Here is a 24,647-nt window from a genome sequence, read left to right as displayed (position 1 = left end):
GAGTGAACTGCCGATGTTGGTCACGTTTGGACAAAGAAAAGAACAACCACGCTGGAAGCACCTAGCTAGTGAGCTTAGTGTTAGCTGTTAGGAGGTGATGAGTCGGTCTTCTTCCGAAGAGTCTAACGTTACAGTGCAAGCCACTAGAAGCAGACACATCATGGCGGGAATAATTGGACATATGGATCCCTTTGATGAAACCGGTGAGCAGTGGGCAACGTATATTGAACGTTTTGAACATTACATCCTGGCAAATGAGATTAGGGATGCAAAGAAAGTGCCTGTGCTGTTTAGTGTGCTGGGACCGAAAACGTATGGACTACTTCGAAGTTTGGTTGCTCCTAACAAGCCTGGGGAGATGGACTATGACCGTATTGTGAGGGTGTTACAGGCCCATTTCGATCCAAAGCCGCTCGTGATTGCGGAGAGATTCCGGTTTCACAAGCGAAATCAGGGGGAAGGGGAAACAGTTGCACAATATGTCGCGGTATTGAAAAGACTTTCGGAACATTGTGAGTTCGGTGCTTACTTGGAAGACGCACTAAGGGACAGATTTGTCTGTGGACTTAAGAGTGAAACTGTACAGAAGCGCCTTTTGACTGAGAAAGATCTCACGTTTCAGAAAGCACTCGATTATGCTGTATCTGCAGAGACAGCGGCGCGCGACGTGCAGCAGTTAAGTGGCTCGCTCAAAGTGAACGCGGTGTTTTCCCCAAAATGCCGCCGTTGCGGGAAAACTAACCATACTGATGAGGACTGCTGGTACAAAGATCGTGACTGCCACCAGTGTGGGAGGAAAGGCCACACTAAGCTCATGTGTAAGAGCAAAGCCAAAAGCAACCGAGACAGAGAATGGAAACAGAAAGTGGAAAAACCTGAACAGAAAGGTAATGCAATTAAGCGCAGTCTAAAAGATAGAAAGAAGAAAATTTATCACGTTGAGGCAAGAGAAGATCAAAGCGAAAGTGAGGAAAATAAATCTGACACCGACTGTGAGTTGGGACTGTATTCCATGTCACAAAAAGGGAAATATTCACGAATATCAGTGCTGCCTGTAGTAAATGGAAAGAAAATGGAGATGGAACTGGATACAGGGGCTGCTGTGTCTCTGATTCCATGGGAACAGTACAGAAGCATGCTGGGCCAACTTCCACTGCAGCCCACTGATATCATGCTCAAGACATACACTGGAGAGCCTTTGGCACCAGAAGGGGTCATCAAGGTGCAAGTAAAATTAAACAAGCAATGTGCTGATTTGCCCTTGTATGTAGTTAAAGTTGATGCACCCGCACTGTTTGGTAGAGAGTGGCTGAGAGTTATTAAACTGAACTGGAAAGACTTAAAGACTGTGCATGCAATTGAGCAGAGAGAGAAAGACAACTTGGAGACGGTGTTAGAGACACTCAGCTGTTTTCTCTAAAAAGCTAGGCACAATGAAGGGAATTAAGGCCACATTGACTATTAGACCTAACAGTGTACCCAAATTCTGTCCACCACGTAACGTGCCATATGCTCTTCGACCTCGAGTTGAGGCCGAACTAAAACGACTGACTGAGCTTGGGGTGATCTCACCAGTGGAGCATAGTGATTGGGCCACGCCCGTGGTGCCTGTCAGCAAAAAGGATGGCACAGTGAGACTTTGTGGAGATTTCAAGGTCACCCTCAACCCAGCTCTGTGCGTGGATAAGTATCCAATTCCACGTATTGAAGACCTTTTTGCCTCTCTAGCAGGAGGTCAACGATTCAGTAAGTTAGACTTATCAAATGCCTATCTACAGATGGAGGTAGAAGAGAAGTCTAGGGAGCTGCTGACTATCTCTACACAAAAAGGGCTATTTCGTTTTAACCGCTTACCGTTTGGAGTAGCATCATCGCCCGCCTTATTTCAGAAGGCTATGGACCAAGTGCTTCTCGGACTGCCGTACACGCAATAGCCTATGCATCTCGAACGCTCAGCAAGGCGGAACAAAACTACGCCCAGATCGAGAAGGAGGCGCTAGCGATAGTCTTTGGAGTACGCAAGTTCCACCAGTACCTCTATGGTAACAAGTTCACCCTACTCACTGACCATCGCCCGCTGACCTCCATCCTGAGTCCATTGAAAAGTACACCGTCAATGGCTGCCGCCCGAATGCAGCGCTGGGCGCTCCTCCTGTCAGCGCATGATTATACCATTCAAAACCGGAAAGGTACATTACATGCAAATGCCGATGGACTGTCACGGTTACCACTCTCCTACACTCATAAAGAGAAGCGGGGCGCAGTAGAGGTATTCTACACATCTCAGTTGGACACACTACCAGTCAGTAGTACCGAGATCAGATGTGACACCTTGTCTGACCCCACCTTGTCTCGTGTCTTAGAAATGGTCTCAACTGGTCGTTTTCCAGCTGCAAAGGGAGCAGGTGAAGAGATGTAAGCCCTATCTGTTGCGCCCGTCATGATCTCACAATACAACAGGGATGCCTTATGTGGGGTGTGAGAGTGGTCGTGCCACCTAAACTGCACCCCCGGGTTCTGGAAGAGCTACACTTAGCACATCCAGGTGTAGTGAGGATGAAGAGCTTGGCACGCAGTTATGTTTGGTGGCCTGGCATAGACTCTCAAATTGAGCTCAAGGCCAAATCTTGCCACTCCTGTCAGAGCGTACAAAAAGAGCCTGGGCTAGCACCTCTACACCCTTGGATGTGGCCCTCCAGTCCTTGGGAAAGGATACATGTGGACTTTGCAGGTCCATTTGAAGGACATATGTACTTGGTCGCTGTGGATGCACATTCTAAGTGGCCTGAGGTGCACATCATGGACAGCACCACTGCCAGCATGACCATTCAAGTGCTCAGGGGCCTTTTTAGTTGCTATGGCATTCCACACATTCTTGTGAGTGACAACGGACCACAGTTCTGTGCTGAAGAATTCAGTGTGTTCCTGAAGTCCAATGGAGTCAAGCACATCCGCTCAGCGCCATACCATCCTGCCACCAATGGCTTGGCCGAACGCTTTGTGCAGACGTTCAAACATGCCTTAAAAGCATCCAAAGGCATAGCACGTGTGCGTCAGCGACTTGATGCGTTTCTACTGACTTACCGAAACACCCCTCACGCAACAACGAAAGAAACGCCGGCTATGTTGTTCCTCGGGTGCAGGCTGCGTTCTCGACTGGATTTCCTGAAACCCAGTGTTGCTGGAGCAGTTCACAGGTCACAGGATGCCCAACAACAACGCCGCCAACGTCACTCTAGGGCCAGACAGTTTGATGTTGGGGAGCCAGGCCTTGTGCGTGATTATAGGAAAGGGGAGGAAAAGTGGGCACAAGGTGTTGTTATAGAAAAGACAGGACCGATTGTATTTTTTACAAGGTAAATGTGGGATCACCAGGGGTATGGAAACGTCATGTGGACCAGATGCTGACACGCCCGGAGCCTGAGCCTCAGCAGACTGCGGTGAACCTTCCTGTAATCCCACAGGTGTTACTACCCCAGAGTGATAGTTGTACCACAATGCACCCTTATACACCTCCACCAGAAAAAGAATGATGATCAAGTTCCTGAGATCATCGAACCATCAAATACACACCATTCCCTGAACCACCACCCACGGGACATGCGCGGGTAACAGAGACTGTGAAACAGCTATCCTGTGAGGGATCACAAAACCACCAGTACGTTACCGTGATGAGTGAACAGTGATTAGCTCACAGAAGTTTGTAGTACAGTTTGAGTTTTGGAACATATTGTTTTCAACATAGTTATACCGAAAGTAAGATAACTCCTCATTGTTATTTTGTTGTACAAAGAAAACTGTACAAATGTACTTTTTATGTTGTGCACGGAAAAGTGTATCATTTAGGTTGTGTTAAATAAAATATATTTTGTGTTAAGGGACAACCTATCTTAGTGGGGAGGAAATGTTAGGTATGTAGCTAAATGTTGTGCTATATAAATATTGACCACTAGGGCGCATCAGTGTTCTGTAATTGGTTGAGTTCTCGTATGCAATAAACCAGTCTAGAAGAAGTGAGTGAACCAGCAAAAGCGCGTGAGTGTTGCTCTGGTGCGAATATAGAATTGTCTATATAAAGACATTAGGAAGCAACATAACACTACTCACAAGAATAATTATTCAGAGGCTGCATTTTAAAACATAAATGTAGATCTAATTAGAAAAAAAATCCATAAAGCTATTTTAAGTTAGAATAAAAAAACTTAGAATGCAGTGCCTATTTTAGAGATTGGTTTTATTGTAGGTCTAAATCAACACGTGAACTAGGCTTTGTTTATTGATTAGCAAACTGTGTAACCGATTGGCCGAAGTAGCCTGAGCTATTAATACTTGGAAAAAATATCCTTTGAACAGACATCAGGAACCACGATCAGTGAGGAACAGGAGTTACCTCCACTTACTTTACTCCTAATTTGCTGTGCAAACAGTCATTTCAGGGTCTCCGATGACGCGTCCATAATGCGCGCTGGCTGCGTTTTGAGGCTAGTGCAAGACGGCGGGGCTTGGATTTAAACATAGAAACAATTTCATCATAGATTGTTTTCAGGAGCTTCTGGGAAATGGAGTGGCCTTAATTTATTTAGAGAGTGAATAAACTTATGAAACAGAGAAGTATCCGTCATGTAATTCATTGATTTTAACAATGTAACTGTATTCTAAATAACTATTTAACTTGTAACTGTACCGGAATACACGTAACGCCGGTACATGTATTCCGTTACTCAGCAACACTGGTGTTTGAGTATAAGCATGTGTGCGCACATCCATGCATTTGCACATGTGTGTGTTTGTGAGTATTTGAATGCTTGTGTGTGTGTGTGTGTCTACATCCCAGAGGTCCAGTATTGTATAGATTTGTGAGGCTAAAAATCATAGCACAGTAGATTGCTTTCTCCACCTGGAAATCAAAATGCCAATGACCTGTCAGAGTTGTCAACGGCCAATCCTCACTTGTTTCCACTATGGCAGGTCTGCAAGGTCTATATGTAGAAATCAATCACACACACAAAAAACACAGTACTCTGCCCTAAGAAAAAAATAAATAATTGACCTGAGCTGTCCTCTCATGTGAAAAGGAATTTACATGTCATAGGGTGCATATTGGCATCATTCATATTTTAAGAGGCCATATATGAAACACCTTCCCATATGTGCCAATCTCTGAAGGTCCCGATGGCACAGGTGAGAAAACATACATGAATACTAAACAGAGGAGGCATCTTTACACACCGTTCCCCTCAAGTAACACCCTGACATTGCTTTAGGTTAACCTCTCTGTTAACAAGACGGGCTGTCTGCACTGACCAGTTTGTCATGCTGAGGGTTGGCGTGCGGTGGGGATGGTAGTGTGTGTGTGTGTGTCCATGTGCATGTGTGTGTGTGTGTGTTCATAGACTAGTTGATGTCATTTTATAGGGTACAGTCAGATACTAGATACATCTCTCTCTCTCCCTCTCTCTCTCTCTCTCTCATGTAAACATTGGCTCATTGGCACAGTGAGTCAGTGATTTGGTTTTGGTTTCGTGTGACCCAGATTCCCCCTGCGGGCTGGTGGCTGATGGGCAGTGACCTGGTAACGGCTGGTGAGTGAGCGCCCAGTCAAGAAGATGCACTGCTCCCATTTTCTCCACGGGAGAGGAAGCTGGCGAGGCACACGAGAGGTCACTCCCAGCGAGAGAGGCACCGGCAAGTGCATTATGGCAAGTAAGGGTGCCTTGGTTCTCTATCTCTCTCTCTCTCTCTTTTTCTCTCTCTCTGTGTTTGTGTGTGTGTATCTGTGCTTGTATGTATGGTTGGGAGGTCATGTTATGGTACTTGCACACCATGAGGGTCTGTAGTGTGTGGGTGTGTGGTGGTGTGTGTGTGTGTGTCTCATTCTGAGGTGTGTGTCTGGTTGGTGTTTTGCATTCTGACCCCCTGTGAGTGTAAGATGTTTGTCATATAGGCCTACTCTGTTTCTGCACACAGAGGCTCTCAGCTGCTGAGTGGCCAGGTGTGAACGCTATCATGACGGTTACTCGTGCGTCGCCATGTCAACTGTGCCGGTCATTGATTGGCTGGAGAGGTGACAGTGGGGTCAGACCTGGGAAGGTCATCACTGACTCCTGAGACCCCAGTCACCAGTCTCTAATGCAGGAAGCTCAGGCCAACAGACAGGAAGCTGTTGGTAAGAGCCAGGGGGATTCTGGGAAAACACGGGCCCAAAGACTCAGCCAAACCCCAGTCTACACAGACAAGGCCTTTTTTCTGTTCCAGAACAATATGCACAGAAGACTCAGTGCTCAATTCTGACAGATGAAGAGGGATAGCCGGATGGGAGAAAAAAGGAATAATATATATACAGAGAGAGGATGATGAATACAAATAAAGAAAGAAAGAAAGATAAATAGATAGATAGATAGATAGGAAAAGAAAGCAAATGAAAGAGTACACAAAACCGAATTCTGCTTCACCAAGCAGTTTGTAAACATGGATTAAAAACCGGCCAAGATGAAAATGCCATTCTGCAGTGCCCCAGTGATCAGAGGCTCAAGCGGCGGTGTTATGCCATTATTTCTAAGCGCCTGCAAGGTTTCACACCCTCTAAAAGGCTTATGTTCTTAAGAGAGCAAAAGTCCTGCGTGCCAGTCCTGGTCAGCTCTGGTCCCGGCCCGCAGCCCTGCGGCTCCCAGGCCCTCTCGCCTGGCCTTCGCCAAGCCCCGCAGATGTGCCTACGTGAGTGGACTAAGCCTCTCAGCTCTCCCATAGCAGCGTCGCTCTCGCTGTGCCAGTCATGCCCCCTCAAGTCACACAAACACACTTGACCTCTATTGCATGTGAATAACATGAAACACATAAGATAACAAAGGTCCAGCTGGGAGCCTGCTGCGAGCGTTGAAGACGGAAAAGGCCACTTAAGCTCATGTGTCAGACTGCAAGCCATTTGCATATGAAACAGGGTTCACAGTGTCACACAAGACCTCTCATTGATCTGTCAAATCGGCGTGCCAATTGATTCATTTTGTCGCAGCGGTATTGACATATTGCTGCTGTGGCATAGTTGTGGAGAATGACGCAGTAGGATAACAAGGAAACATCTGCAGGTGGTAAAACACACACACATACACACACATATACACTCATAAGCATAGATGCATATAGACACATGAACACACACACACACACACACACAAACTGACATACAGTACATGTGAAACATTGTGTAGTTTCATATATACTTGAGGTTTGTATGTGGAAATAGGCATGTTTACTGTAGTTTCACATCTACACTACAAGGACAATACAAACAAAAACAAAGCAATAACTCATAACTGTTAGCCTTCTCTGCATTAACTCATATGTGTACTAGGAATACATTGAATTGATGTATTTATTTACAGCAGGCAGTATTTTAGGCACCTCTGACAGTCCTCGTTGGTCCCATTCCCTCCCTGCATGGCCATTTCCACACGACTGGACTGAGTAGCCACATGATGGATTACAGCTCCATAATCCTCCATGCAAGAGGTAGCAGGCCTCTGCTTGCTTTCATACCACATGATGGAAGTCTACAGCCATAGCAGTTGTGTCCATTAAGGGCTGCAGGAAACATCTCAAGGGAGGAGGTCCCCAAACCTGGACCACTACTGGACAAAAGTGTCTGATGGTTTTGTTTATGGGGCAGATGATTGTTGGTCATTAGTGTCCAAAGGTCATACAGTCTCTATTTGATCTTTTTATCTTATAGCCTGCATATTGTAATTATATTACAAATAATCTGCATTTGTCCATAAGCCAACCAACTCAAGCCTACTGATTTACATGTGTGAATGAGATTTCATCTTCATGACACACATTATACTTATATATATACAGTGGGGAGAATAAGTATTTGAACCCATGCTAAAGTTGACTAAAAAGAAAAATATAAAAACATCTGTTAGAAATTGATCTTAATGCCTTAATTAAAACAAATAGTAAAAATCCAACCTTTAAGTACACCAATTTTCTTAGTGAATGAAGAATGTATCGTAAATAAATAAATGTCCTTCCTTAAATTACAGGGGCAATAAGTATTTGACCCCTATGTTAAATTCCCATAGAGGCAGGCAGATTTTTTATTTTTAAAGGCCAGTTATTTCTTGGATCCAGGATACTATGCATCCTGATAAAGTTCCCTTGGCCTTTGGAATTAAAATAGCCCCACATCATCACATACCCTTCACCATACCTACAGATTGGCATGGTGTGTTTTTCAGTTAGCCTATTAGCTGGTTTGATTTGCATTGAACCCAATGAGCATTTTAGTCAACTTTAGCATGGGTTCAAATACTTATTCTCCCCACTGTATATTGTATATATATATATATATATATATATATATATAGTCCATTGAAGGAGACTTTTATTCAGTATTTTCTTTCTCAGTAAAGATGAAATGAGGAGCATTGTTTTCAGGTGGATCTTTCTGTTCCTTGGAGGAATCACAATGATTTCAAATATCAAGGTATTGGAACCCTTGATGTGTGACATGATCCCGGACATAACCGTGAATACCAAGTGCTGTTTGATATTTTCGAGTGACTATTGGGTTCATAAGGCGTGACTATTGGTCTCATAACACTGTCTTACTGGAGGGAAAATTAATGTCTAGGTGTGTACCTGGCAGTGAAAAGGCACAGAAAAAGCCATTACAAGGCCCGAGCGGCTTGTAACCACAGGCCATGGCGTGCGATTGGTTGACTAGAAAAAGGTGTTGACCATGACATGATGTCAGACATAACCAACACACAGACATTTCTCTGACTTGGAAATTGGCAAAGACATGGAGAAGCAAGTGCCCAACAAAAAAAAAAAATGAAAACATAATTATGGCCCTGAGATCGATCTTTCTTGGGGGGAAGGCATAGGGGGTAGGGTGAGAAGAGAGGGCAACCTGGTGATATTGTGAAGAGAGGGCTGGAGGGAGTCGCAGATCTGAATAGAAGACAGCCTCTCGTTGACTGACGTCTTTGATGCCAAGAACCAATTAGACCCAGCCAAATGGCAGCCGAATGTTGCTTTATTATATTCTGTCACAGATGTAGGTCTCGGTGTAACTTTTTAAATTCTCTTCCCAGATTGTATGCTCAATTGTGTGTGTGTCTCTGTGTGTGTGTCTTATACACAGTATGTGCATGAAAAAGAGAGTGAGAGAAAGAGAAGGTGCTGCTTAGGACTCTGATGATGGGGTGTTCAGTGTGTACAAATTACACGGATACACACACACACACACACACATACACACACACACATACACACACACACACACTGTGTGACACTACATAACCAGCTGTCCGAGGCTCTGTCTGGTGTTTGAGAACTGGACGCTTTGTTTGCCCGCCGTATGAAAAGAGCCCCTAAGCGTTTTTTTCCCAGAGTGCCGAGCAAGGGGCCAGTGGCGAGAGAAAGGGGCCGACGTGTTGCCAGCTTCTTTCATTATGCCCCCGTCTCTGCTTCGCACTGCACTGCTAACGAGGCACAGGCCTCAGGTTGGGTGTAACGAGCTGTCTGTCACTCACCACTGGCAATGCACTCTAATGAGGAGCCAGCGTGGTCCTTCTCTTAGGTAGGGCGGCAAAGGTGTGGTGTGGAGGGGCTCAGGCTCGGGGTTGGTGGGGTACCCAGCCCTTATTTTCATTGTCATTGGGGTATTGTTATAGGTGATAGCTTGAGGGGTGTGAGGAAATAAGCTTCCAAAGCAATCAATGCAGCACGCGTGTGTGTGTGTTTGTCAGTCATATTGTTCTCCACCCTCAGGACCAGCTTTAGCCCATCTATAAGCATGCAGCACCACAAACCTATACTGATATGCTGATATCATTTTTCCATTCCTAAAATCTTTGGGACTATGCAGGTTTCTGCTAGCCTAGAAATCTAGACGCACACTAGCGGCAGCAAATTTAATTTGCTGCCCGGGCTAGTCTAGCAACTGTCCGTTGGCTTGCGAGCTGGAGCTTTAATGAGGCCAATCACATTGTGTATCGTGTATATCACGTCGGTAGGCGGGCTTCACATAATGATTGATGGCAGAGTTGCAACGGTTCGGCGTGAATTCCCTGCTACTTGAAAACAAAAAAGATGGATGTTGCTGTTGGCGAACAGCGTGACACGAGTTAAGCTTTTTTTAAGTTGGCAAAAGTTTGAACTAGCCAACTAGCTCCACTGGTGGTAAAACGCATGGGACTCATGAGTTGTAGCTCTATCCTATTGCGTGCAGAGGGAATTTGAAATACAACCGATTATCCCGCCCCTCGGACTGAGCACTGTGAACCAGACGCTACCTTTTAATGTGAGTCTGGCTCGTCAGGCAAGGTTTCTGGAATATGTTCTACAAACTACAGAGCCCTAGAGGGGTCATCGCAAAATGTTTTGCATGTTGAGAGAAGAATGCTTTTACTAGATTGTGCTTCGTTTTACTAAATTGTGCTCTTGTTTAACTAAATTGTGCCCTCGCTTAACTATATTGTGCAGTCGCTTTACTAAATCGTGCTTTGTTTAACTAAATTGTGCCCTCGTTTAACTATATTTGTGCACTCGTTTTTAATAAACGTACCGCGTTTTACTAAATTGTGCGCCGGGTTTACTAAATCGCGGTGCACAATTTACTATATCTGTTTAACTAAATTGTGCCCTCGTTTAACTATATTGTGCAGTCGTTTTACTAAATCGTGCTCTTGTTTAACTAAATTGTGCCCTCGTTTAACTATATTGTGCAGTCGTTTTACTAAATCGTGCTCTTGTTTAACTAAATTGTGCCCTCGTTTAACTATATTGTGCAGTCGTTTTACTAAATCGTGCTCTTGTTTAACTAAATTGTGCCCTCGTTTAACTATATTGTGCAGTCGTTTTACTAAATCGTGCTCTTGTTTAACTAAATTGTGCCCTCGTTTAACTATATTGTGCAGTCGTTTTACTAAATCGTGCTCTTGTTTAACTAAATTGTGCCCTCGTTTTACTAGATTGTGCGCTCGTTTTACTAAATTGTGCTCTTGTTTAACTAAATTGTGCCCTCGTTTAACTATATTGTGCAGTCGTTTTACTAAATCGTGCTCTTGTTTAACTAAATTGTGCCCTCGTTTAACTATATTGTGCAGTCGTTTTACTAAATCGTGCTCGCTTTACTAGATTGTGCTACTGCTTACTAAATTCGTGCTCTTGTTTAACTAAATTGTGCCCCTCGCTTAACTATATATTGTGCAGTCGCTTTACTAAATCGCTCTTGTTTAACTAAATTGTGCCCTCGCTTAACTATATTGTGCACTCGCTTTTACTAAATCGTGCTCTTGTTTAACTAAATTGTGCCCTCGTTTAACTATATTGTGCAGTCGTTTTACTAAATTGTGCTCTTATAACTAACTGTGCCCTCGCTTAACTATATTGTGCAGTCGTTTTACTAAATCGCGCTCTTGTTTTAACTAAATTGTGCCCTCGTTTAACTATATTGTGCAGTCGTTTTACTAAATCGTGCTCTTGTTTAATAAATTGTGCCCTCGTTTAACTATATTGTGCACTCGTTTTACTAAATCGTTTTACTAAATTGTGCTCTTGTTTAACTAAATTGTGCCCTCGTTTAACTATATTGTGCAGTCGTTTTACTAAATCGTGCTCTTGTTTAACTAAATTGTGCCCTCGTTTAACTATATTGTGCACTCGTTTTACTAAATCGTACGCTCGTTTTACTAAATTGTGCGCTCGGTTTACTAAATCGTGTGCACAATTTACTATATCTATATACGTGGCCACAATTTGTAAAAAGTGCACTCAATATTGTCTTGACACATGTAAACATGAGCACGTTATAGTATATTCGAGATCTCGATCTACTAAAACGCACCCACGAATAATTAAAACGTGGGCTCGAAGAAATTAAATTGTGTGCACAAAAACATAGTGTGGTGTCAAGGGGTATCCCCGGGAATGACGTCGGGAGGTGTGTCGCTTGTAGTGACGTAGAGGGAATCTCATTGATTGCAGTGCACCTGGATATAGCCCCGTAAAACGTCCCACATACTCGACGCACCCGACCAGTAGCGCGATAATGTGACGTCACAGAAGCGCCGTAACCATTTATACTCGCGCGTGGTGGTCGCAACACTAGTTGCAATATTCTCCTGAACAGAGGTGTCGCTGTTGTGAAAAGACTAACATTAACTACTTACACAGCAGAAGAAGCTGCAGTAAGAAACACCAGTAGCTAGCCTCTGTGATGGTACTTCAGACTTTGGTTGCTACTATTCACAACTACCATCATCATTATCATGTAGTTTCCAAGGTGTGTGCACAAGTAGATAGATAGATAGATAGATGGATATATAGATAGGTACTTTAGTCTTCCCGAGGGAAATTTTAATAATTTAAACAGTTTAGTTAGCTGGCTAGCTAGCTAGCAGCTGGCTGAGTTTGTGTAATTTCCTGAAGTGGAAAGAGATTTTGTTCAGGCCTTAATAGATATCCTTTGTTTGAAAATAAATCGTTTCTATTCTTTCCTCTTAATTCCATGTGTTGCAACTCTCACTGGTAACTTTGTTAACTTATCCAGCAAACTATTAAAAATTCACGACTGTAACAAAACACTGCAACTCGCTTTGCCCTCGAACTAGTCCATCTTCCTGTTTCCGCCTTTGTCGCTTCTGCCTGAAAAAAAATGAGTGGTGCGCTACCACCGGTGCTACACGGCCAAAACCCTGGCGCGCCAGAGAGATCTACGTCATTTTGACGTCACATTGTCGCGCTACCGGTCGGGTGCGTCAGGTATGTAGAAGCCATTAGGTAGGCTGTAGGTGGGAGAGCAGATGATTGTGTGTGTTTGTACAGGCCCCTTGCCAACATCGTCCAGCTGAATGTTTGCCGAAGTTTTGAGTGTTTGTTGAGGTCCAAGTGTATGCAGAGCTGTAGTGTTTATCGCGAACGGTGTGAGCTGGGCTACATAGCCTGAGAAGCTGAGCATCGTGGAACGACACTGTTTATGTCTCCCGTTTCATAGTCCGTATCAAAGCTTACCTCGTTGTGTGCATCATTGGTGTGCGCGTGGGTTATATGGTGAGGCCCATCGGGCGCTAGAGGGAACCTTATTGTATTGGGTGGGTATTAGGCTATACTACTAATACGCAGTAGCCTATTTGTACCAATAGTTGGTCTACGTGTTGTAATTGTCTGGGAGCTTGTCGCTGTGATGTGCTTCGATTGACTTCTAGACCTCACAGTTAAGTCAACAATCCAGGAGATAGTGGAAACCGGTCATTAGGCTACAACAGAGCCCGCGAGTAGCCTTTGTAGCCTAGTAGAATTTCCCCAATATGGGTCTCCATAGCTGGCGGTTGACACCACAGTGCCCCTGCTACAAAGAGTAGAAGTCCGCTATAAAACATGACCACCTAAAGTCTTTAATTAGCTGCTTACGGTTATCATCACATTACCAATATGAACTGTTACAGACAGCTGTAGGCCTAGTCCATGTCAAGGTAACACGAAGTTGCCACCACAGCACAGCGAGCGGTGAGAAAATGTCGGGAATTAGGCTACTAAATGTGAGCACAAAATACATATTTCGAGAGCTCAATTTAGGCCTACAACGGGGTCACGTTGTATTAATTCGAGGGCTCAATTAAAGGAAAACGTGCTCACGTTTTATTAATTCGAGGGCTTAATTAAAGGAAAACGTGCTCACAAATTATCACGACCAGAAAAAATATCACTTAAAGTGAGCTCTCCCGGGCTCCGTAACAAACCGTCTGTGTCTCTCCCTTAATGTGTTTAGTCTATAATTTCATGCATCTTGAAGAATTGCTATTGGTTGTCATTGATACATGCCTAAGGCTGATGATATCTGAATCAGCACTAATGCATGGTAGACATACTCTGTTTTTTTTTTTTTTACAAGAATCCCATATAATGGATGAAAATTCTTCCCATCTCTGTCTCGTTTCATCTGTTCTTCAGCACAATCAATAGACCTATTTAATACTGTTTTCCATAAGAATGAACAAGAGATTATGAAGAAAGCTGTATACATTGGACGTGGAACATGCAAAGACAGTAAATAGTCTTTGAGATGTCAGAAGCAACTGCCATATGCTTTACCATTTCTAACTTTACCCTCGCTACGATGTGCTGATTTTAAAAAGATTTCCTTGTAGTGGTGTATTTTTACCCGATTTCGTTGCTTTGCCCCCCAGGTGAGCCAGAGAATTTGCTGGCGCTGCCACATATCCATGGGACCAGGGGGGTGTGAGTGGGGGTTGGGGGGGTGGTGGGGTGGGAGTGGGGGTTGGGGGGGGCAGGGGGGCACAGCTGAACGGAGCTCTGAGGGCGGGGGGAGAGAGCAGTGATTCCAGTACTATTCACAAGATCGACCCCTCACCGACTAATGGTGTTTTATGCATCATGAATGTGATTCCTGGAGACATGATGTGTGTGTGTGTGTGTGTGTGTGTTAGTTCCAGACCTTGCTACATGGTGTGGACAGGTTTAATTCGAGGAAAGTCCGGGGTACTTTTATCATGATAATTTAAACAGATGGGGCAGAGCTGTTCATCATGCTGTTTGCAATTATGTCATGCCACCAGGGCATCCCAGAAAGAATGACTGAGAATGATTCAAATTTTAGTATTCAAAGGATATCTGGATGTGAATTTCATTTTCTTTTGTAAGACTGATATGCAGAGCCTGTTATTCAAGAATAAAATTCAAGAACAGACTATGCATGTCAAGTTAATTCAGCCTGATTACATCAAATTAAAATTAGACAAGATATCTGTGTTTAATATGGATTTTGATCCCAGTTTGCGCCAAGGTGTGTGATATTTAAACTAATCTTACAGCTCTTTGAACTGGTATATTGCTTCATGCTATATAGAGTCATCACATTTCTGAGGAGATTGTGTAATTATGCACCATGTATTTCTGTCCATTGTTGTTTTGATGAATCCTCCATGATTCAACTCATCAGGGCTGTTGTAACTGTACCTGTCATAGCCAATAACTTACTAAGTGAAACATCTTTTCCAGACATTTTGGACCTGCTCTATGCCAGTGCACTTTCATAGTGCCCATTACTGAGTACGGTAAGACAAATGAATGTGGGTTGTCAATATAATAAGTAGACATATCCGTGTCTCAGGTGCCTTCCTCCAGAGAGCTCGGAGTTTGGGAGGCCAGGCGTCCATTTGCCATCTGTTACTTGCCCGTCTCCCCTGCATCATCATGCTCATTCATATTCACAGTCAACACACAAGAATTGCACTTCACACTACTTCCAGGCCCACATGGAAAGACAAGCTGTTTATAGTTTGTCTCTGGTACAAGGCATGGAGGGTCTCTGTTCGTGCGACACCTACTTCCAGGGAACTTTTCCAAGGAGCTGTCTTTTTCGTCAGTATTTACTGAGTGTTTATGAGTTGCAACTCTCCTCAACACAGAAACTACAGATTTCTGCAGGCAGGGGGTGGGTAGAGGGCCATTCTCAAGGAGACAGGGAGGAGTATGCGCCTCATCTAGGGTCTGTGTGGAAATGGGAATTGCATCCCACTCCAGATGGTGTGTATGCATGTGTGCATGCCTGTGTGTTTATGTTAAAATATATTTGTGTTTGTGTATGCATGGTTGTGTGTATGTGTGTGTGGGAGAGAGAGAGAGAGATAATGAGTGGGCGGGTGGGAGGTCATGTACACATACCTGTGCTGTGTGAGTATGTGTTGTTATGTTCTATGTATGAACCATGAATGTGCATGTGACGTGTGTAGGCATCTCTTACTCAGACAAAGTCAGAGCTGCGTTCTACAGTTACACACTGTAGTGTAGATGTTGTCTGGGGAGTTGTACATGATGCATGGGTCATCTGAAATGAGAGAATAGTGAATGTGTGTGTGTGTGTGTGTGTGTGTGTGTAAGCGAGAAAAGAAAGTGTGTGTGTGTGTGTATGTGTGAGACAGAGAGGGTGTGTGTGTGTGTGTGTGTGTGTGGTGTGTGTGTCTAGAAGCTGACAGCTCCGAAGAACATGTTTTGGAGGTCAGCTCAGTCAGGCAGCTCTGCCCCAGTCCTGTGGGGGCATCATCGAGGGAGAAAAGCTGCTACAGTACAACAGAGCAAAACACACACACTCGCACACACACACACAACACACACACACACACACACACACTCAAACACACACACATAAACACATTCAAGCACGCATGCACGCACGCACACACAAACACACATACAAACTCAAACACACACAAACACTACTAACCAACACGTGAACATGTCCTCACACTCGAAAAACATTATGTACATATATACGGCACACAAATTCAGCATTTACAGATGAAAACACATTAGGCATTGCAAATATTGATTGTTTATTTTAATTATGTGGGTAATGTATGTATGTACATATGTTCAATTTGTGTGTGTGCGTGCGTGCATGCGTGTGTGTCTCATCCAGACCCTGTTGACAGCCAGGCCTGTCAGTTCTCTTTAGGCTATGGGACAGCTTGAGGGGCAGTGTAGCGGTCAAGGGCTTAATGAGGGCTAAGTGCTTTAAGGAGAAACAACACCTCCACCATAACCAGTGTCACACACTCTGGCCTGAAACACATCACACACTGTAGCAAAAATTAATCCATTTGTGGTTACCTTGCCAGTCTTCAGTCAAACATTTCTTTATTGTCAACTTGTAACTGCATCAGCTACTGTATAAAGTACTTTGGGTTAACTCCTTTGCAGGGCTGAGATGGGTTTTAATTGGATATGGCGAGAATGGATAGAAAAAGTGAGAGAACTTAAAAACAGAATAGAGAGAAAAAGGTTAGAGGGTCAAGACAAGAGAAAGACAACTCCACAGAATCATAATTTATTTTGGATCAGAACTTTAATATAAAACATATTATAATTCTAATGTGATTCATTTATTTTGAATGTTAACATTTAATAGGTGATTAGTTTGTGTCATGCGGTCATCACAGGTCAAAAGCATTAACAGCACAATATAAACTGGTTTTAAATGGCATATGGTTGCACATCATTATCCAAAGGGTATCACCTTAAGACAGAATCCTGCACGTCTTGTTGTCATGGTCTTTTCACTCTTGGTCTCTGCTTTCCAGGTTATATTTAAATTATGCTAAAAATATATATTTCGAAATATATATACAAAATTATTTTTCTGTTTTACGTGTTATGAACATGAGCATGAAAAATTGTGTGCTCAGTGCATCACTAAGAGGAGGCCATGGGGCTATGTTCACTCATTTCTGCTCTTCACTGCACACACACACACACACACACACACACACACACACACACACATATGTACAAATACACACACACACATATGTACAAATACACACACACACACACACACTAAGTCACTCAGTCACACTGACTCACAGACAACCCCCACAGCACTGGTACTTTCAATGTAGGTCAGTTGAATGAAATGAGGGAGTTTTGAGGTTGAAATGAGGACCTTTTTTTATGTTGAGGACAATGTTTTGGCAGTGGAATATCCTCTGTAAGGAATGGATGGAAGGCCCTACCCTGTAGTCTGTTCAGTGATTTCAGAAGGATTGTTCATTTCCAATTTCCAGTAAAAAAAAAAAAACATACATTATAATGAAAAAATAATGATTTTATTGGAAATGTCTAACTCTCTCAAAGGTCCTCACATCTCCTACACACACACACACACACACACACAGACACACACACACACATTGACATTGTGAGAGAGGTCAGTACTCACCATGCTCCCACAGATCTGACCTTTTGGGACCTGAGTCATTGTCACAACACATCATCTCCTCATGGTAATAGCTAATTAAACTGACCTCCCAGAATTCAGATCTGCAGCAACACAAAAGGAAGTGTCCCACGCATACAAAGCCCTGAAGATAGAAAAAACACATGATAATCACAGAAGTCCCTAAATGATGCAAAATCTGAGAAGACTGTTGAACAAGCCTTAGAAGCAAGAGAATATTTTCCTGAATAACTCTCTATTGATTACAGAGAGCAACATGATCAGTAACAGACTTTTACTAAAGACACAGAGAGGCTCATGAACAAATCCCTCTACAGAGGCAGCTAGAGAAATAGATTTCTGAATAGACATAGACAGGAAGTGTCTGAACACCAGACTGTTACTGAATATAAAGAGACAGAGGGTTTCAGATACAGGGGAGTGGAGGGGTGGGGGGTTCATCTGTGACACAGCAGGCTAACAGCTAATGGATGAATATGACACAGACACTTTTTAAAGATCCCAAAACTACTGTAATTTCCCAACTACTAGCCGCGGCTTATACATTGATTTTGCAAAATTTCTTCAGCTATGAGATTAATACATGGGGGCAGTTAATATGGTATTATTGTGGTTTTATTTCTTTTAACTTGCATAAAACACTGTCCTGCGGCTTATATACAATGCGGCTAATACACAGGAAATTACTGTATTGCTAGAATAGAGAGCGGTAGGTAAATAATTCCACCAACAAGGAATCACAGAAGAAAAGATTCTCAACCGTGACAGCTTTCTTTGTGATATTAATAATACAGTTGTTGTGATATCACCACACTAACACTGATGTAATGTTAAGAAACTGTATCCAGCTATTTAATAGAGATAGAAATAGATAGATAGATAGATATAAAGTATCTATCTATCTATTTCATATTAATTCATTTAGAATTACATACAAAAGTCAGTATTTATACATAAGTACAAAATAATGTACAAATAATATTTTTCTATATTATGCATCAATTATGCATTATATATAATAATAATACTAATATTATTGTTATTATTATTATTATTAATAATAATAATAATAATAATAATAATAATCAATCATATTACATTCTTAAACACACTGAAATAATGCCCCCAAACTGTAACAAAAATGGGATGAGAGGTTATTATTTGTTGTATTACACCAATTTTTAAGTCAATTTTTGTTCATTTTTTAAATGTGAGATATATTACAGTGTAAGCCCAATGCATTTGCAAAATGATGACTCGAATTAGATGAAATGTTTACCCACCCATTTTTTGGCCCCAAGATAAATTTGTCCATGTTTATTCCTCAACCAAATACCTCTTGTCATGTGTTGTCAAAAGTAAGAACCATCAACCGTAACCACCAGTAAAAACTTCTCTCCCATATAACAAGCAAACACACTCCTAGTACACAAACACACACACACCAACACACACATACACGTCAACGGCAGCCTTGAGAGGTGACTGTAGCCGTAGTAATGGAGCCCGTTAGCCGTGACGTCCCTCCTCTGGCCGGCTCTCCCGTTCCTCCGACTGGCTAGCCGCCGAGAAACCCTCCCCGCCCACACACCCGCCCTTCCCCTTTCCTTTTTTTTCTCCAGCCAGAGTTTGCGTGCCGTTTTATAATGTTTTCATCGATGTCAAGACCTTGGTATAAAACATGACTAGCTCTGCACTAACTCCCCCTGCGCTCCCCTGTGTCTGTGGACGGGCCTTCCTCCTTCAGCAACTCGCATAGCTGGAGGACTATTTACAGCACGCCTTATTTCCCCTTTATCTTGGATGTCCCAGTATGTCAAAGGCTGTGAATTTAATATTGATTTTATAAAGTACTTTTACTGTAACATGTCAGTTCGCGTTAGGCTCAACGCGGCCAGTGCTCCGGCGGAGGGCCGGCTTTGCACGCGATGTGGCAGTGGCTGCCCTCCTTGGAGAGGAGAAGTGGAGCGAGTGCTTTATTTATTAAAGTGACAGTGGGCCCAGAAAGGGCGGGAATGCCTCTCAGTGCTCGCCTTTATATGTGTGTGTGAGTGTATGTGAATGTGTGTGTGTGTTTGCATGGGTGTATGTGTGTGTGTGTGTGTGTGTGTGTATGTGCACTCATGTGTGTGTCTTGCGAGTGTGTGTGTGTGCAAACGGCAGCCGGCAGTGTGTGTATACATTATGCTGGGAGCGAGAGAGTGGAACCAGGAGAGACGGATCATTTGCTGATACGTAAACAGACAGATGAGTTTATAGATTGCATTAAGCCCTAGTGGCTGTGAACAGGAGGACAGGGGGGAGAAAAGAGGCAAATAGGGGTGAGAGGGAGAGTGTAACGTGCTGTGACCTGGACCGGCTGAACACACACACACACACACCACAAAAACACATGCACACAAACACAGACAATCTCACACCCTTTTGCACACAAACACACACATCCAAAAAAACACACACATCAGCCTCGACTATGAAGGTGAGAGAGAAACTGAGAGAGAGAGAGAGAGAGAGAGTTGTGCCAGTCTTCCTCACAACCCTGGAAGTGAGGATGTTGATGTGCCGCTGCCGGTTGTTGCCACACGCAACCGTATCAACACATTTCCCATAACCCAACACAAACACACTCTCCCCCAGAGGCCTCGGAGCACTGTGGCCCCATCAAACTAGCCCGACCACGGCGTTCACCTCACACTGGAAAAACAACTCTGTAATAATAATAATTCTCCTCAGTTCTTACTTGCTATTCTCATTTTCTCTCCCACACCATGAAACATGTCACTGATGCAGAAACATAACATTTAGCAAGCAGTAAAAAAGGCACTTTAATAAGTACTTCAGTCACTCAGGCCCACATGTCCTAGGTGACCGGTCAACTCAGTCTCACCCTGGGAAGGCCAACTGTACTATTCTGTGACTCTGGCTAATTGTTGTTCCTGGAAAGGAGGTTCCAGTGAACTCGAGTCCTCATAATGGACAGGGCCCACCCATTATGTGAACTCTCTCCCTTTAGCATGGATTTACTGGAGAATTAATGACGAAGGCAGCCGCTGAGAAAGAAAGAAAGAAAGAAAGAAAGAAAGAAAGAAAGAAAGAGAAAAAAGATAGAGTGAGAAAAAGAGGTATACAGATGAAAAAAAATAGACAATTAATGATGACACATATAATAATAATAATAATAATAATAATAATAATAATAATGAGACTTTAGAATACAAAAAGAGAGGACAAAGAGGGAAATAATGCCTATATTTATGTCTACTGTTGTCTACTAATATGTAAATCTCATTCACTAGAACGTAAATTATGTTCATATGCACAAAGCCTTTTGAATTTGAAGGGAACACTTATTTGATCAGCCCAGGAAAGGGAGATGGCAGCCCTTTGACCCTGCCATGCTTATGCTACATGAATTATGAAGCACATTTGAGCATTTCAAATGCAACCTAGTTTATACCCAGCTGTCCCTGACACTTTTGCATGAGTGCATATGTGTATGTGTGTGTGTGTGTGTGTATGTGTGTGTGTATATGTTTGGGTCTGCATAGAGGTCAAGATAAAACTGTTAGAGGCTCAGACGTGTCCAAAGGCAAATTAAAACACTGGCACACTGATGCAAACTAACACACACACACACGCACACAGACACACAGAGAGACACACACAAACACTTACACAGCTCTCGCTCAGTGAAGTTGACAGGCATTGTGTTTGACAGATGCTCTCCTGTCAACAATGGGGTGATAGAGGATTGCGGAGAGGGAAAGGAAAGAGATGCGCACCTCTCTTTCTCTGTGTCCATTCCGCCTTTACTGTTTGCTCTCTGAGCCATGTTGTATTCTAAACACATGCTCTGTTTGGGTTCCATGGGTGGATGAGGGGACGGCAACAGAGAGCGTGGGGGGGGGGGCTTGAAAAAGGAGGTGTAGAGAGAGAGAGGGAAAAGGATAGCGGGTGATCTGTAGAGAGAGAGAGGGAGAGAGGGAAAAGGATAGCGGATGATCTGTAGAAAGAGTGAGAGAGAGAGGGAGAGAGAGAGAGAGAGAGAGAGGGATAAAAGGAACAGTGGCTTGGGGCGATGAACTCTGCACTCCCATGCTTACCCCATGCCTCATTACCCATAAGCACCACAGGTTCATGACTATGGCTCATCAGGGGCTGGGGAGGCTACCCGGGGTGGGGCTTGCATGTATTTTAGGGATGGGGGGGTGGAGGCTGGTGGATATGGGTATGGATGGAGGGATGGGGGGGGGGGGTGATGGGGTGGCGTTCAAAAGGAGGCTCCACGTTGGGGTGAGTTGGAGCCTAATAAGGCCAGAGAGAGTCGGAGAGCTCGGCCCTTAATCCAGACAAGAATTTCAGGCCGTCATCAAACCCCTTCTGATCTGCACTCTTCCGCCATTAGCACCCAGTCAGAGGAGCTTGGCACAACCAATTAGTCCACCTATGAGCCTCCCTGCCGGGTTAAGACCCTCCAATTTGACAGAGGCCCATATGGAGGGGGTCAGTAATGAAGTGGTCTTACGAGTCAACTCGCCTCGACGGAAATCCGTTGTCTGGACACCGTCAGACACGATACTACACGACTAACATAAGCAGAGCAAGTGCCAGAACAGAGCTTTCAACCATCAACAGAGGATTTCACATCAGTGCTTATAATAGGAGTTTCTCCTACAGACACCACTTTCACAACTCTGCTGCCATTCTGAGTTTTATGTACTCGACAACACAAATGGCAATAACCCCAATGCTATCGGACTCAGAGGCTCAGCACATAGCGACCGGTGTCGTGAGTACAAGTGTGTTGGGCCGATACTCTGGTCTATAAGTGAGGCAGACAGCCACTCTCTCCGGGCCTCCCAAATGCCCCCAGATCCTCTGCTGTCCCGCCACAGCCCTCAATATTTCATTAGAGCAATTAGGAAAGCCTGGGTGCAGACACACTCTGCCGTTGACATACTCCCTGGCAAATACAAACGCCTTCTCTCTGTGTGTGTGTGTGTGTGTGTGTGTGTGTGTGTGTGTGTGCATGTGTGTGTATGCTGTGAAGCCTGGGCTTGAATAGGGAGTATTAAAAGAGCATGAAAACAATTGCCCTGTTTGCACCAAAGCTGCTCTCGCGCCGCCTCTCCTGGCCTGGAATGTCGGCTCGCATTAGGGGATAGCGTAGATGTTTGTGGGGTTGGGGTGGAGGGGGTGAGGGGTATATGTGTGTGCGTTTGTATGTCTGTGTGTGCGTGTGTGTGTGAATGGAGAGAGAGGGGTCATGACTGCCAGGCCATGTTTCTGCAGGTGAATTTAACCACATCACACAGGCTCTTACTAATCTCACACCATCGCTCCTAAGAACACAGGAATTCAGTCTGAGGCTGGGGCCAAACACAGCCCAGCCAGCGGCCAGTCCAGGAGGAGGATGGAGGAGGCGGCGAAGCACGTCCAGGGCGAGGAGGAGCCACAGTCTGAGAGATTCAGGAGGAGGAAGAGGAGGAGGAGGAAGAGTTAAGCCATCAGAAGGGGGTTTGCTGTGTGAAGGTCTCTAAGTGTGATGAGGTTCAGATGAGACACTCAGCGCCTCTGACCAATCCCAGGGTTTCATGGGAGAATTAGGGACAAGACCTTCATTCAGACCAGGGATTGGAGCTTTTAGTATAGAAAAAATACCAAAAATTTAATTTTGACCATTTTTACTTTATTTCCTTATTTCCAGTATATTGTTAAAATATGAGAACTTTACTTATTAAATAGTTATAACATGATATTAGTGTGAGAATGTGAATTATGCATTAATGTTTTTCTTTAATTTTTGAGTATTTTATCGTGTACTTTTGACATATATTTTATTGAATTTAGTGACGTTTAATTTAATTCTGTTAATCTCCAGTCAATATGTCTTTTAATTTCATGCAGCAAAATGAAGTCAGCAGGGTCAATACAACGCTCAAGATCTCAGAATAGACTTTGTGCGAGATAGCTAATGGAAGATACAGTACATGCTCAGTTCTCATGAAACTGTATACATACATGTACATTTATATAATTTATGTTTCCTAATTTGGTTTGCGGAATTATTACTGAAGATTTATTTAATATAAAATTTCAAATTTGCTTAATTGTAATATTATATTTTACACATTTTTTGAAGAGGAAATTGCCAACAGACTCAAGGTGAGCAGTCGTTTGGTAAAATAACAACTGAAATACGAATCCAAGCTTTGTATCACCCAAACACTCAACATTTGGTGTCTTAAGATAAGCTTAGGTGCTTAACGTCTGCTCCAAGCCAAATAGAGGCCACATGTTACACTGTGTGTTGTCGCCGTGGCCGCGCATGAGCGTAAATCCGAATGTTTTCAGCAACACTTGATTTTGAAAAGGTGCTAATCCTGACTGGTGCTCAGTGGAGCAGCATGACCCGGCCTTGAACTCCTTCCACCCCTTCACGCTCTCTTCATCCCCAGCCCTCACACACACACACACACACACACAGACACACACAGAGCGCCTTTCACGGCTTAGTCTGAAACAGTCCAGATGAATTATGCATTGCAGTAGTGGCGCCATACGAACAGAGCATTTGCTTGCACACTGACCGAAGACACCCACACAAACCTCGTCTTTCAGGCCGCCTTGCTCATTAAGTGCAATGCGATGCTGCCATCATTAATGGAGGGTGTCCAATTCAACCGCTACCCACTCCTTTTCCACTAACACTTCCCTGTGTGAAGTACACAGTTAAGACACAGATGCCCCTGAGCTAATGATACTGAGCCATCACGATAATAATGGCAGTGAGCTTCCTGAGGAATGTCTCACAACAGATGAATCACTCAATTTCACTGCAAATAAACACAAATAGTCTGGAATCCATTATTTTCAATAACAA

At 43.6% G+C, this 24,647-nt stretch overlaps 1 protein-coding gene across 1 annotated transcript; it reads left to right on the top strand.

Annotated features, from left to right (window-relative positions):
• Positions 1-160: 160 nt before the first annotated feature.
• Positions 161-23,267, top strand: LOC125284409. Its single transcript, XM_048228345.1, has 7 exons — positions 161-203; positions 651-887; positions 1,935-2,154; positions 2,412-3,273; positions 5,534-5,582; positions 6,605-6,714; positions 23,112-23,267. The coding sequence occupies exons 1-7, from the start codon at positions 161-163 to the stop codon at positions 23,265-23,267; spliced, it is 1,677 nt and encodes a 558-aa protein (XP_048084302.1).
• The last annotated feature ends 1,380 nt before the right edge of the window (positions 23,268-24,647 follow it).

This window comes from Alosa alosa, chromosome 19 (assembly GCF_017589495.1).
Source record: "Alosa alosa isolate M-15738 ecotype Scorff River chromosome 19, AALO_Geno_1.1, whole genome shotgun sequence".
Classification (NCBI taxonomy): domain Eukaryota; kingdom Metazoa; phylum Chordata; class Actinopteri; order Clupeiformes; family Clupeidae; genus Alosa; species Alosa alosa.
The sequence above is the reverse complement of the archived record's forward strand: the minus strand, read 5'-3'. Positions and strand labels throughout refer to the sequence as shown.